The 14,296-nt window shown below is 38.0% G+C and overlaps 1 protein-coding gene across 1 annotated transcript in view; it reads right to left on the bottom strand.

Moving 5' to 3' along the window:
- Positions 1 to 14,296, bottom strand: part of ctnna2 (catenin (cadherin-associated protein), alpha 2) — a 514,927-nt gene that overhangs the window by 410,575 nt on the left and 90,056 nt on the right. Inside the window, exons 4-6 of the mRNA XM_041786313.1 lie at positions 8,513 to 8,679; positions 7,407 to 7,526; positions 2,908 to 3,174 (exon numbers count right to left, since the gene is read on the bottom strand). Coding sequence (XP_041642247.1) covers positions 2,908 to 3,174; positions 7,407 to 7,526; positions 8,513 to 8,679 — 554 coding nt within the window. The remainder of the gene's footprint in view (positions 1 to 2,907; positions 3,175 to 7,406; positions 7,527 to 8,512; positions 8,680 to 14,296) is intronic.

The following is a 14,296-nucleotide window of genomic DNA, read 5'->3' as shown; positions in this document are numbered from 1 at the left end:
ACTGTTGTCAGAACAAAGGCATACCTGCTTCTGCTGCTAATGTTGTGAGCCAGTGGGGATTTTGCTGGAGCCAAATTTGCTATCAAACTTAATATTGCTAGGGTGCAGTGGGTATACTCTCTAATGACACCATAAAGCAATGTCACTTTGGGCTTGCAAAAGATTTAATATTCATACAGTTAGTGCAAATTATTCTTCAGGGTTGCAGTGATTGATGCCGCAGACACAACAGTAAACAAATCCCAGAGTGCACTCTTTGAATTCTGAGCAGATATTTTGAAGCAAAAAAATATCCAATGCCAACACAGTGAGCAAGTTAAGGCCTTGTAACTGAGAAATTACTAATTTAATAACCAGAGAGGGAAATAAGCACTGATGATGCCATGTTGGTGAAATCTCTAAAGCCTTTGTATTTTATGAGTCTCATATTAACCATTATCTTTAATTGCTCTGTTTGCTGTTTAAAGGTGCAACGCTTCATGTGCTGTGTTTTTTAAAAGATGCTCCATATGTGTCATGCATATGTTTTGTAGCTAAATATAGGAGCAAATTCATCACAGTCTCATCATGTGTTACACAAGCTGAACAGCTCATCATAGGAAAAGTGTGATGAATAAATCCAAGTTATTTTCATCTTTAATTAGTAGTTCTTCAGCCTTTCTTTTAGGGCCAGAGTACAGCTGGTTAACTAGTCCTACTGGAACTGGACACTGTTTTTGTTTGAAACACATTTTAAACTGGATGTTTGCAACAAAAAAAACGCAGAAATCAAAATCCAGAGCCACGAATCAGAGCCAACTAAATGTTCCAACTGACACGCAGCCTGTTCACTATCAATGTTCATCCACTAGATGGCAGCAGAGAATTAAGTTTTGTGCACAAGTGAATTCAGCTTGTTGCAGTGTGCAAATTCAATAAAGTCAAGGGTAAGTGTCAAAGCTCATTAAACAAATTCTAAAATGCATTCAAAAGAGAACAAGACCTGTAGATACATTACACAACTTGTGTATGTGTGCTGAAATAAACTATCTTAAATGTTACTGATATAAGTGGTGATTTAATTAGATGTTTAAGGATAAAGCCTACATGGACCTGCAAGCTGGGATATATAATTTTGGGCTTGTTCAGTTTAAAAGACGAGGTATAGCTTTCACTAGCCCATACTATATCTGTCTTGGCCAGATTATATCCCCTTCTGGTCTTTGATAAAAAGGTCTGTATTTCAGAGGGTTTTGTTCCCATCATAATTTATATATTTTGGGCTAGATCAAACTGAATCTTTCCTGTCTAGAGAATATCTTCTTTTTTTTCTATTAACAAGGTAACTCAGGACGCAATGAATTAGGTATCAAGTAATAGATAATATCTAATTTATGTTTAAGATTGTGCTTGTAAAACCTATTTGCAAAAATTTGGGGTGTATTTCAAGGAGAGATGGATGTAACCATGTTTTCTTTCTTATTCAAGGTCAGTTTTAACCCTAGTTAAACCTTTGTCTTATGTTTAATTTGACAAATTAGCTCTTAGCTTTCATATCATGTTGTATAAACTGTTTTCTATTTATGTATTTATTAATTAATTAATTAAATTATTTATTTAACTGTTATTTTACCAGGTTATTCCCATTGAGATCAAAATCTAAAAATGTGCTTTATTGGCATGAACAAATGCATCATGTTGTTGCCAAAGCAGTACAGGAAAACAATGAAATTAAAAAAAAAAACTACATCACAGATATTATTATAGAAATAATAAATTCACAAAATCCAAGATTTTGCACTGTTTTGTGGAGAAGAGACTGAATGATTTGGTTTGGTTTGATTTGATTACTGGATTATTTCCTGATGTGTTCATATTTACTGCAGTGCATCAGGAAGTGTGTTTCTGTTTCTACCTGGTTCTGTGTACAGAGCTTACACAGGCTGTCCTCTCTAGGTAGCCAGGTGTGTGTGTGTCCAACTGTCTCTATGTCCAGACGGTGATTACTGAGTGTGTACCTGGTCAATGTCTTCCTCAGTTTCTCATTAGTCACTGCGTTTAAATAATCTGCTACAGTGCACTGTCTGTTTAGAACCAAATAACACTGGAGTTTACTTTGAGTCCTTGTTGTGTATGTCCTATAGTTCTTATAATTTTCTTTTTCTCTTTCTCTGTAATCTAATTGGTTGGGACGGTGTCAGGGCTGTCCTAAGGCCTAGTACTGTAAGGTAAGCTGAGCCTCAGGATGAGCTGGCTGTGGGGGCTTATCTCCAGGGTTTCCTCTTGGTAAAGTAAAGCTGTAGGAGCTAGGGTCACTGGTTTTTAGGTGTTTGTAAAATTGCATGACTCTTTTATTGGATGGGGATTAAAAGTGGAAATTGGCCTAATTCTGCTCTGCGCCTGTTGTCGGTGGTATTTCTGTATACCCTGAGAATACTCTTACAGATCTCTGAAAGATGATCAGCCTGTTATTTAACCATATGTTTCATCAGCTGATATCTTAATTTTCCTTTAAAGTAAGAAGAAGGAGAATGGAGTGAGGCTTACAGTAGATAATAATTATTACTTATTGAATGCTTGTTGTAGCTATTGGAGTAGCACAGCTTCATCTTGTGTCTTTATTAATGTTACAACTCCAACATTTATTTAAGGAGAAATGAGGTGATGTTAGGAGAACAAGCAACTTCGGATGTCAGATGACATTCATATATTTCTGTGCCTTTTGTACATTAGACTGTGCTGTTGTTGATGTTATCTTAAAGTTCATTACTGCACTCAGTTGCCTTGATCTGAGTGCTTTGAGACACAACAGAAAATATTGAAGAGCCCATTAATGTGCTCTCAGAGTACATACAGTACATCAGGCTTCTGAGTTTGTGTGTGTAATGCATGATATTTAAAAGGACAAAAAGATGCTTTCTGACTCACATCAAATTCATTGAGAGCAGCAGCCAGTTCTCCAATGCCAGCATGGCCGTGTTTCTCATCAGTGGGCGAGGTGGCTTGAGCAGCGCTGGAAATGCCTCCTATGGCCTCCTGAACCTGCTTGAACACGTAGTCCCGGTTGGCACGTGTGGCTGCCACATCAGGGTGGCGCAGGAAAGCCTGGGAGGCTGTATACAGCATGGTGGCATTCTTCTTCAGGGCCCCACGTGCTGCTGCCATCTCATCTCGACACTGTGGGTCCTTGAGCTCCTGAGGGGGGGGGACAAAGATTTTCCTGTTAGCACTTGTAGGCAGTCCCTTTATTTAATAGCAAAACAGAGTATTGCTTTTTGTCCTGTTTCATAAGCAGAGAAAAGCGAACATTTTGATTTCATGATTAATTTACTCTCCAGCTCAACAGACCAAAAAGTACAAACAAGAAATTTCCAGATACTCATGTTCCATCTGATGAATTGGTGTTGTTCCAGCAGCACAAAGTTAGCAGTGGTGTCAGCACATCAGAGAGCCTGTAGCCGCACAGAATTCTGTTCAGTGTTTTGCTCTGGAACTTTTCAGCAGGTCAGATGTTTGCCAACATGACACTTTGAGGAAAAATCTTCAGAAAGCTTTGTCACACTGGAGGCCATACGAGAAAAAATATCCCAACACTTTCATGTTTCATCCTCGCGGGTCAAAAAAGTTCTCAAGTGGAAAGTCTGCTCATTTACAGTAATAAGATTAAGTCATTTAAAATGCAGCTGAAAAACAGGAATTTCTGGAACACATCACAGCCTGTACAACTTGTCTAACACTGATCAAATTAAGTAATATTCAGTGTCAATATTGCTTTTGCCAGAATTTTAAAAAGTGGACACATAAGTTTCTATCTGCTGTAACTTATACTTCACACTACCCTTACACACTTTACAACATCATCACCATTACAGCTTATGTATGCTTAAAACTACTCCTACTTAAATTTTCACTTTGAATATGAAGTTTCAGCTGTCTGCATAACCACTAAGGGTGGGACAAAGTACTGATGTGTGAATCTGTCATCATCCTGACCTATGTGGTACAATTATTGAATCTCTGCTGCCAAATATTGATTTTTTTACCTAAAACAAAAAGCATTTATCAAGCTTTCTTGTCAAATTGAACTGCTGCGGCACCATTTCTTGACTTGTTACATTGGCATTTATGACACAAGTGAAGATTACAGAAGGAAGATTTAATATGTCAGAGGAAAAACAGAGGCAGAGGAACAGGAAGTTCAAGAATGAAGCATGACAGGAGGTAAAATAATATCTACTTGCAAGAATAAACACACAAATCCTGTACTTTGTCTTTTCAGGGGCATTGTTTTCATCCTTTGGATAACTAGGTATCATGATGTAACATTATCTGGCTTTATAGGGTCCTGGCCTCTGACTAGGCTATCTCCTGTGTTGGTGAACCCTTCGTTTTTGTTTTGCTTTCTCTCATCCTGTGCGTGTTGCAAGTCTGCCACACCTCCCCTCTGCTTCACTTTGGCTCACGTCTGAGAGGTGCTCTGCAAACACCTGAGGCTGATCTGTTCATCAGAGGACCTTCAGAAAAGCTCCAAGACTCAGTGCTTCAGTCTCCCACTCTGCTGTATGAGGTTGGTGTTAAGATTCTTTGTTAAAGAGATTCTGTGTCTAATTGGCAGACTCTTCGGCGACGGTCTAACTAAGCAAAAGCTTCAAGAAGGCTGAAGTCAGGGAGGTGAGAGGAGGTGAGTTAGAGAGGGGCTTTTGGTCTATTTATTTGGCCTCATAGTTCCTTGGAGCCATTGCTTTGGTGTTTGTGATTTGCTCTTAGCTCCACTTTTTGTCAGCACGTTGTTATTTACTGTAGCCAACATTTATGTTAATCAAACAATTCAGAACAGTTTTATTCCAGTTACTATTCATTCACTCATAAATAAATCTATTTTACTAAATAAATCATTGGTTTACAAGCTTATTATATTACTGCTTTTTAGTTATTATGTACTTTAGTTATAGTTATACAAACAGATCATTTCTGGCAAATCACCACATTTTATTTCATGCACTGAATCATATCATAGTGTGTATTGTACCTAAAATCTAACTCTATTGTATTGTATTGTATCACAGCGTACTGAAAGTGCATTGTACCATATATAGGAATGCATGATAAAATCCGCATACACTAGCAAGGACCACACCGCAACAGAATGCGTTTTAAGGTTTAATCAAGATTGCTAAGTATGTGCTATGAGACTGTTGTCGATTGTGATGAAAGATAAGGGATGTGGGTAAGTAGTTTTAGTCTAGTCTGGGAGATGCATGAAGGCTCGGCAGAGAGAAACTCAGGATGGGGGTTCCATCTCGGGCATCATTCTGCCCGAGCTGATCTCGACCCAGACTGTAACTGCAATTAGATGAGTCTTGGGTGAGGCAAATAGTTGAAGGAGGAGATAAATGAGTTAGAGAGGGAAGGGAGGGTGGGTTGTAGACTCTCAGACAGACGGCATGATGTGAGTTGGCTACGTTTAAGTAGGCTTGTCAGGTGATTGAGGGTGTGGTTTTGGTGTGGCCCTGCTACCAAACTTAAGTTAATACATTAACTACATTTATATGAATATTAGCCAATATTTGCTAGAAAAGTATTTTATCGGTATCGAAAGTTTCTTCTGATATTTAAAGACATTTTTTGTAGGCAGTAGATTTCAGGATTAAGGTATGTGCATTTCAGAGAAAATTACTATTTCATAGTCACAAGAAAGGTTAAAGATTGTAGGAGATGAACCAGGATGTACATCTGAGTTACTTAGCAAACTAAGTGATGGAGGATTGAGAGGGGTCTGGCTGCAGACTGTACATTTCTGGAGGTCACTCTCACTGAACATTAATCTTATATGCCAGATATCTAACATGGCTAACATAGCAACGCTAGCTGCGTAAATAACATTTCTATATAAGCCAATGTAGCTAATTTAGCTTTAGTAATGTGAGCTTCAGCAAATTAAGGTAAATCTAGCATATGTAGACAACGTATCCATGTAGCTTACATAGCTGTTTTGTGAGATTAGCTTTAGCTTTTTTAGCTATGTAGCTCCATAAGCTAAACAGATAACGTTTCTACGTAGCCTATGGAGCTGCTCTGTGGGCTTAGCTTTAGCTACACTATCTACGTAGCTTATGCAGCTAATGGAGCTATAAAAGACTGCTGCATTAGAATGCTTTTGTGGAGGGCAAGCTTTTTACCTTTTAATCAGACTCTTTACTTAGCTTTATTAAACACTTTGTAATCAGGTTTTGCAGGTGAGGATTTTAACTTTTAATTCTGGTATCCTTACCTCAACACTTACTCTAACCCTAAATGGAAGTTTAATCCAATTTTATTTATAAGGTTTTATCCGTGAGATATATGGCACCTCACATGAAGGGTCAGTGAGAGTCACAGACAGAGATGAACTGTCTACAGCCAGACTGTTTTGAAAAGATTAAGCATTGCTTTATGCTTACTTTAATTCAATAAACTATTCATTTACTTGACATTTTTAAGGAAAGAAGATTGTTTTATTGAGCATATGCATAAAAATGTTAAGTAAAATCAACATTTTCTTAAGTTTACATGAGTTTGGTCACAGACATATTGCTTTCTTCATCTTATGTTATCGAATGACAAACAGCCATCTAAAGTAATACAGCCACCGTCTGGCTGTAGTAACATTTTAAAACCAGGTGTGGGTGAAAATGATGAAAAAATACAATTTTAAAGTAAGATAATAGTCTTTGAAGTCTTGGATTTTTTTAAGAAATAATGACTGAATATTTCAAACACAATGCCTATTCCTTGCTTCACCTTTTAAAGCAAGCATTAAGTCTGTGAAGCTTTGGGCAAAACCTTGTACATACCAGTATCAATAAAAGTAATGGCAAAAATGTGTTTGGAAATATCGTCTTATCACACATCAGCAAACATAAAATGTTGTGCATCCATAAACATATTGTGTCATGCTGTTGTGTATCTTATGCTAGGTCTCCCTTAAATTCCTACCTGTAACAGTGACACAATTATTTACACATTAGTTGACTACATATGTAAACATCTTGCCAGGTTAACAAATACGATTCAGGTAGCTAATTTGTCCCTCATTATCATTAAGCTTCACCTTACTAAAATACTCTTGTGTTTTGTTTATTGTGACTCACACTGAGACAACTGTTTTTCAGTGCAAATGAAACAGAATGTAAATAAATCTTAAACTTTGTTGTTGAGCCTCTAAAAAATGAAAGCAACACAGGCATCATTACCCAACCATTACCAGAGATCTGCTCTACAACTTTCAAAATGAGGTAAAGAAATCACAAAGACAAACAAAGCCTGAGTACCACCTCTTACAGGAGCTCTCTTGCGAGTGAACTCCTTGTGCATAAAGGTGACACTTAAGCCAAAAGGGACTGACTTGTTGTCAGAGCGAGACAGAAGGAGACTGAAAGCTTAGTTACCTGCTGTCTCCTGGCTGCCACATAGTTAAGCTTCACCATCTCCTTTCCAAATTCCTTGAAGCGGTTGGCCAGGTCCTGCTCATTGGTTGCATTCTTTACTCCTTCCAGGGCCTCCTCCACCTGTCACACAAACACGCACAAAAGGGTGGATGTACGTGAAACTAGCATGATCTATATAACATGGTGTACTACATTATAAAGCCTAAAAACACTGGAACATACTTTAAAATGAAAGCCTGCATATGGTAAAAAAGAATCTTTTTGCTGTGTAATTGCAGCCATCTCTGAGAAGACAATAACCATTAAGTTGGACAGTTTAATGGGTTTCATTCCAGCGATTTCCACCCTTTATCACATTCTGATTCTGCACTCTTTTATTTTCCTAATGAAAGCAACGCGCAAGATGTAATGGAGAGAGAGAAGAGAGAGAGAGATAACTTTTAACTGGCCTTTGATGGCAAAGCTTATAGTGGCTTCAGTTAAGCCCCTCAGTGGGCCTCAAGAATGAAGCCAGAAAGAAGAAGGACTCTGAATGTGTGTTTGTGTGAGAGAGAGACAAAGTGGGAGTGAATGAGGAAGGGCTGAGTGTTTCAGATCATTCCACTTGCATATCATGCTTTCCAGCACTCTGTATTAAATTGTCTTTCAAAGCCTTGAGCCACGTTCAAAGCAAAGACCCTCACACTCTCGGACTGAGTGGTGTCGGTGGTGTCGGTATGTGTGGTTAATCACGCCAGGGCAGGCCAGGGGTGTGATATTAATACACTAAAATCAGATGTGTGTTCCCAGGATACTCCTCCGTGCCTCATCTATATGCTAATGTGTGCAGGGGTTGTGATAAAGCAGACATTACTTCCATGCACTACACTGCAGCAGGAAGCCCTTTGTTTAATATCCGTGCACACCTTTAAGGACACTTTGCATGCTCTCAGGAACAATGCACTCAACTGAATCATTTGTGTCATTTTGAAGCCCGTGCAATGTATTAAAAAAAAACAAAAAATATCACAGGAACGTGTTACATCTTAATGTAACCAATTGCATGATATATTCAAGTGTACTATCTCGTCAATATGTGCTGTAAATACATTAATAATCACACTTACAATTTTAAGGTGAGCCAGCAGTCTCATGACATCAGCCATGTCAGCAAGGATGAGCAGGCGGGTGACAGCAGAGAGCAGGGCACGGGCAGCCCTCACCATGGTGCCACGCTTCACAGAGGAACATGGGTCATCGGCAAACTCTGACGAAGCAATACGCATCGTCTCTCCTGCAAGAGATAAGGAAGAAAAGTGTGAGGAGAAAGAGTGGCATGATTATTTCTTACCAAATCTCTGACGGCCACTCACACAGACTATTCATCAGAGACGTATATCTCATTACTGAAATACAAGTTTAAAAACTCTAAACAACATTGGATTAAAATTCCATTTAGGGTGAGGGTAGGAGTTAAGGTAGCGGTTAGGATACCAAAAATAAAAAGTTAAAAACCAAACCTGAAAAACCTGATTCCAAAATGTTTAATAAGCAGAGTAAAACAGTCTTCTTACAGGAAAAAAGCCTGTCCTCCATAAAAACATCCTAATGCAGCAAGCACAGCTTATGTAGCTCAGTTAGCTGCATAAGCTACATAGCTAGTGTAGATACGTAGCTAACAAAGCTAAAGCTATGCTCACAGAGCAGCTACGTATCTAGGTTAATCATGTAGCTACATTAGCTTTAGCTATGTTTGCTAAAGCTCACTTTGCTGAAGCCAACTTAGCTATAGATAACATTGCTACATAACTAGGTATCTAACATAGCTCAAGGTAAGCTCACAAAGTTGCTATGTCAGTGACATAGACGTGTTATCTATGTAGCTACGCTAGCTGTAGATACATTTTCTAAAGCTCTTGTTACTAAGGCTCTTAATGCTTAAGGCAATTGGCTACTTTGGCTTATGTAGTAACATTGATTACATAGCTAGCATAGCTATTTTAGCTTTAGCTAAAGCTAATGTAGCTAAGGAGAGCCACCATTTGTGTAACTACTTCTAAAATGGGTTTATGGGTAATTTAATCCTGAATTAGACCTCTGAATTTTTTCTCTATTTTATTGATGAAATATTGCTGAGTCTGTTATGTCTGCCATGCTGTTATTTATTACATTGTACATTCATTGTACTGGCAAATTACAGCACTTCCTTTCTGAGATACACTGTGTCTCAGATCAGTGTTAATTTTGTCAATTAAAACTATGACTAAAACTATTCATCAACAGCCTTTTTTCCATGACAAAAACTAGACTAAAACAAACAAAAACAGATCTGTGATGACTAAAACTGACAAAAACTAAGTTTAGTGTTTTGTCAAAATGACTAAAACTAGACTAAAACGTAATTTAGTTTTCATCAGACATTCAAAATCTGTGATATTTCTCCACTTTAGGTAAATCTGTCAAAATGAATCTGTAGGTATTCTGCCTCTCAGTTATAGAAAGTAGGGACCCCTGGTTTGGCAGGGTGCAAAGAACACACTACCCTGATTTGGTACCAAATTTAGGCAAGAAAATAAATGCTTGGACTAAAAGTAAAGACTAAAATGTGAGGACTTTTTATGGACTAAAACTACATTAAAGTGTTTTGAGTTTTCATCGACTAAAACTAAAAAGGGTAGAAATGACTAAAATGTCACTAAAACTAAAATGCTTTTAATTTAAAGGTTAAAACTAAAACTAAAATTAAAAATAGCTGCCAAAATTAACACTGTCTCAGATGAGACACTGAGAGCGGCCGTCAGAGATTCACAGTCTGCAGTCGAACACCTCTCAGCGCATGCACTGAAGGGACTAATAGAGATGTCAATGTACAGTATGATGTCTGAGTCAGCTGGGTGAACTAATGGTCTGTGTTCACTTGTCTTGCGTATATCAGAATAACAGCTGGTTTATAGCAAAGTGTATTTACACATACAAAAAAATTTGAACAAACACAGAGGTAGAACAAAATGTGATCCGACAGCAGCACTTTTACTGTTATAGGGAAGCTTCTGCTGTTTGTTTACACACCCTGCACTTCATGTTTTTGCAAAGCTAAAACCATTATGAAACTGCACACAAGGACACCAGCATGACACTGTTGCAGATGAAATGTCAAAGTAAGAAGGTGTAATGATACCAGAGCTTCATTGTGGTGTTGTTACAGAATTCTTTGTAATTTCAACACAGAAGAGACTCATTTCCTAAAAAAACACAATAGCAGAGATTTCAAAAATTATTAGGCATTCAACCTATCATCCTTGCAAAATGTAATGCCTGGTGAGACTCTTCTCTACATAATGTGCTTCACCGTGCTTTAAAAAAGACCTTTCTAAATCCTTTTCACCAGTTGCCCATTTGAAATGCATTCATTCTGCCTCTGAGAAATTTAGTTTAAGCAATTGTTTTGTTTCTGAAAAACATCTCCTCTTACAAGTTAAAAAACTTGAAGAAAGTGCAGAAACAGGTTTTGTTACCCTTTCAAAACATATTCACATTTATGAAACCAGCAACACCTTCTTCAGCTATGAATGTTATTCATTGATTTCTTTTGGGTTAACCATTTTAGCTAGTGTCTCCTGAGATTTTTACTTATTTTCTGACAAATGGACTGTTTAAAATGAATTATTGCATTTTGGTTCTTTTCTTCATTTAAATAAATTTTATTTGTATAGTGCCTATTATGAATGAAGTTATCTCAAGACCCTTCACAAACAGGGCAGGTCTAGACAGGTATTTGTTATAGTACTGATGATGATGGTGATGATAATAATGAAAAGTAAATAAAAAATAAAAATAAAAAATAAAAAATTGGAAGTATAGTAGTGGTTAAAGTGGGGTTTCGTTTTGCTCTGAGCAGATGGAAAGGAGAGATCACAAGATCATGGGGGAACTATGAATTTTTTTGGGCTTCTAGCATGGCTGAGTTGGCGTCTGGAATAAAACTTCTCTTCTGGAGGACCCTGGCATTACTGCGGTCAGCTGGAAAGACACCTGGAGGGATGGGGAACTATCCTGGTGCAGAGCTGGGCAATGGTCATCAGGAGGCCAGTAAAGGGCAAAGGTGGACTCGATCAAGGGCTGAATCACATATGCCCCCACATATTAAACATGTCATACATAACCTAAATTAATGGGTGAGTGCATTAAAAAATTAAAAGTTCAATGTTTTCTAGAAAGGATGTGTAGTGTCATATAAAATCCTAGTACCACTGACCAACTGGTAACCTGTAGTCTCTGTGATACAATAGGATGTAATGTTGATAAAGTGATGATGTTTACAATCAGTAGACATGCATTATGTTGTATTTTGAGAATGTAAGGATGTTTCGTGTGTTTTCGATCCTGTTGGGATCAATGGACTTTATGTGGATTTTTCCATTTTGGCAGCAGCCACTGCTGAAAAAGACTTGGCACATATCTGAAGCGGAGTATCATGGGGTGGCACATCTGGTATGCGCCCGAGAGTGTGTCCAAAGGTATTACAAGGATTGATTAGAACAGAGGCAGTTTGCTCCTAAGTTCACGGCGTAGTGACTCTGACCTTTGACCTATGACCTACAAAATCTAACCATACAATCATTTGAAGAAAATCCTTCCATATTTATGTGATATTAGGTTCACAAGAACGGCAGCTGAAAAAGAAGTCAAATAAAGCTTATCATTCACATGAAAATATGCGTATCCCTAAAACATGCACATCAACCAATCAGAGTAAAACGCACATGACACATCCTGCAATAATGAAAAGACTCTGACTGCAAAAAGTACAAATACACTCACTCACACACAGACTGCTGCTTGTAGAGCTTTAAGTGTGTCTGCCCCAGTGATGAGCTTTTGAAGAGTGATAGAACAAACGGCCTGATTAGCAAGCTCCTCTGCGCTCCGAAATCAGCATCGGTTATTCAGTCACGAGAGATAAAAGTGTGTAAGATGATGAGGTCATGATGACAGAGGTCTGATGAGGTGATGACAGATTTTAAAGAGGTTCTGCAGCTCAGAATGACCTTAAGAAGAGCGATGGTCCCATTCCACCTGCTTTGTAAAAAAATAAATAAATAAAATAAAAATTCCTGTGAAGAGTGTGGAACACACTGCACATAGCATTTCAATTCACAGTGTTAAAAATAAAACTTATGTCTCTGATCACCTGACATGTAATTCCATTCAGCCCTTTGAAAAAAAGGGTTTTTAAGAGAGAATGAAGAGAGTGCTCTATCAGCAGTCCACTTGTGTGCTAAAGAGCTTTGGAGCATGCCCCTCTCTCCATAATGGCAGTAAAAGGTTAGCAGATGTGGAATATTAACTTTCATCTCCATCGCCTTTTTTAGAGGCCACAAGTTTGCCATTAAAGAGGAAGAAAGGGCAGTGTAAGAAATCATGAGCACTAACATCTACATGTGAACATGAAAATATTGAAGTATGCCAATCTAGTTCAAAAACCTGCCCTAGAGGTGTTGTTTTTTCTCATAGATTTTTTTGCTTGAATGTCTAACAAGCACAGGAGATTGATCCTGTCCTTTCTGATATCAGCTGCTGTGATGACCTGTATGGCAACAGTCTATTTCACGCTTCAAAAGAGCCATGTGCAAGTGCAGTTGAGTCGATGTTGAACAGCACTGGCAGCCAAGTGGAGCTGACAATGCAGGACGAGGATGCAGGCTACAACACGACATACTGTACGCTGAGCTCCATTTGTGTTTTCTGCTGATGTAGATATCGAACGGTGGGAATTCAATTCCATTCCAAACATTTGCTTCAAATAAAAGCTCACCAAATGCCCTCAACACTAGAGGAAAACTTTGTATAACAATGACAGTGCCTCATCTGATGCCAGGAAGACTGAGTTTGATTTGTTGAGGTGCAAAGCTGCATACATGCAGAGATTGAACAGACATCCAGATTTCTGCTAATGAGAATAGACATCTTTGATGTTTTAAAATTCAGTGAGACTCCCTGCCATTACAGATTGTCGAAGCTTTAACGATGCATGACTTTAGGGTAAACAAGCCCAGAATCAGGCTCATTACATTCATGAGGCTGCATACTCTGAGTAAAGCCCAAAACTAAGGGTTACTAATCTGTTATATTTAATGGATCTTCCTCACCACTCTTAACTCAGCATCTGACTAAAGTTGTGCAGACATTTGACCTGTTCCAACTTTCAAAGCACATAACACTAAGTCTCCAAACATACATTATTTGCATCTATTATTTTTCCGAGTTGCTTTTAGCATTTGAAAATCAAGCAATTATTGTTTCAATGTGCTGTGATTCTGTTGTTCAACCTTACCCTGAATTAATGTTGCAATTTGAGCATGGCATGTTTTGTTTTTCTTTTTCTGTATCTCTAATGGTTAGGCGGAATCATGTTAGCACAGAACCCCATGGTATTTAAAAAACACCCAGAATACCCCTTTAATTATAGTCATGAAAAAATCTGCTGTGTAGTATGTACATGTTTATGCTTAATGTCTTAACACTGTGTGTCCAGTTCCAGCTGCAGTACCACTACAGTACCAAAAAAAATATTCACCCCCTTGAATGTTTTACATAGTATTGATTTTATAATTTTCCATGACAGTCAATATAGTTGAGTTTTTTTTTTTAAAAAAGAAAAAAAAAAAACTCTTACATGTCAAAGGGGAAAAAAATTTCTACAAAGTCATGTTTATCACATAAAAACATGTAAAGTAAAATAAGTGACGGCATAAATATTCACTGCTTCAAGTAGATTTAGTAGATCCACTTTTGGCTGTAGTCACAGGACTGAGTGTGTGGATAGGTCTCAATCAGGCTTACACATCAAAACACTACAATTTTACTCCATTCTTCTCTGCAAAACTGCTCAAGCTCTGTCAGGCTGCACG

The sequence above is a fragment of the Cheilinus undulatus genome, linkage group 4 (genome assembly GCF_018320785.1).
Source record: "Cheilinus undulatus linkage group 4, ASM1832078v1, whole genome shotgun sequence".
NCBI lineage: Eukaryota > Metazoa > Chordata > Actinopteri > Labriformes > Labridae > Cheilinus > Cheilinus undulatus.
This window is presented reverse-complemented; position numbering and strand designations above follow the sequence as displayed.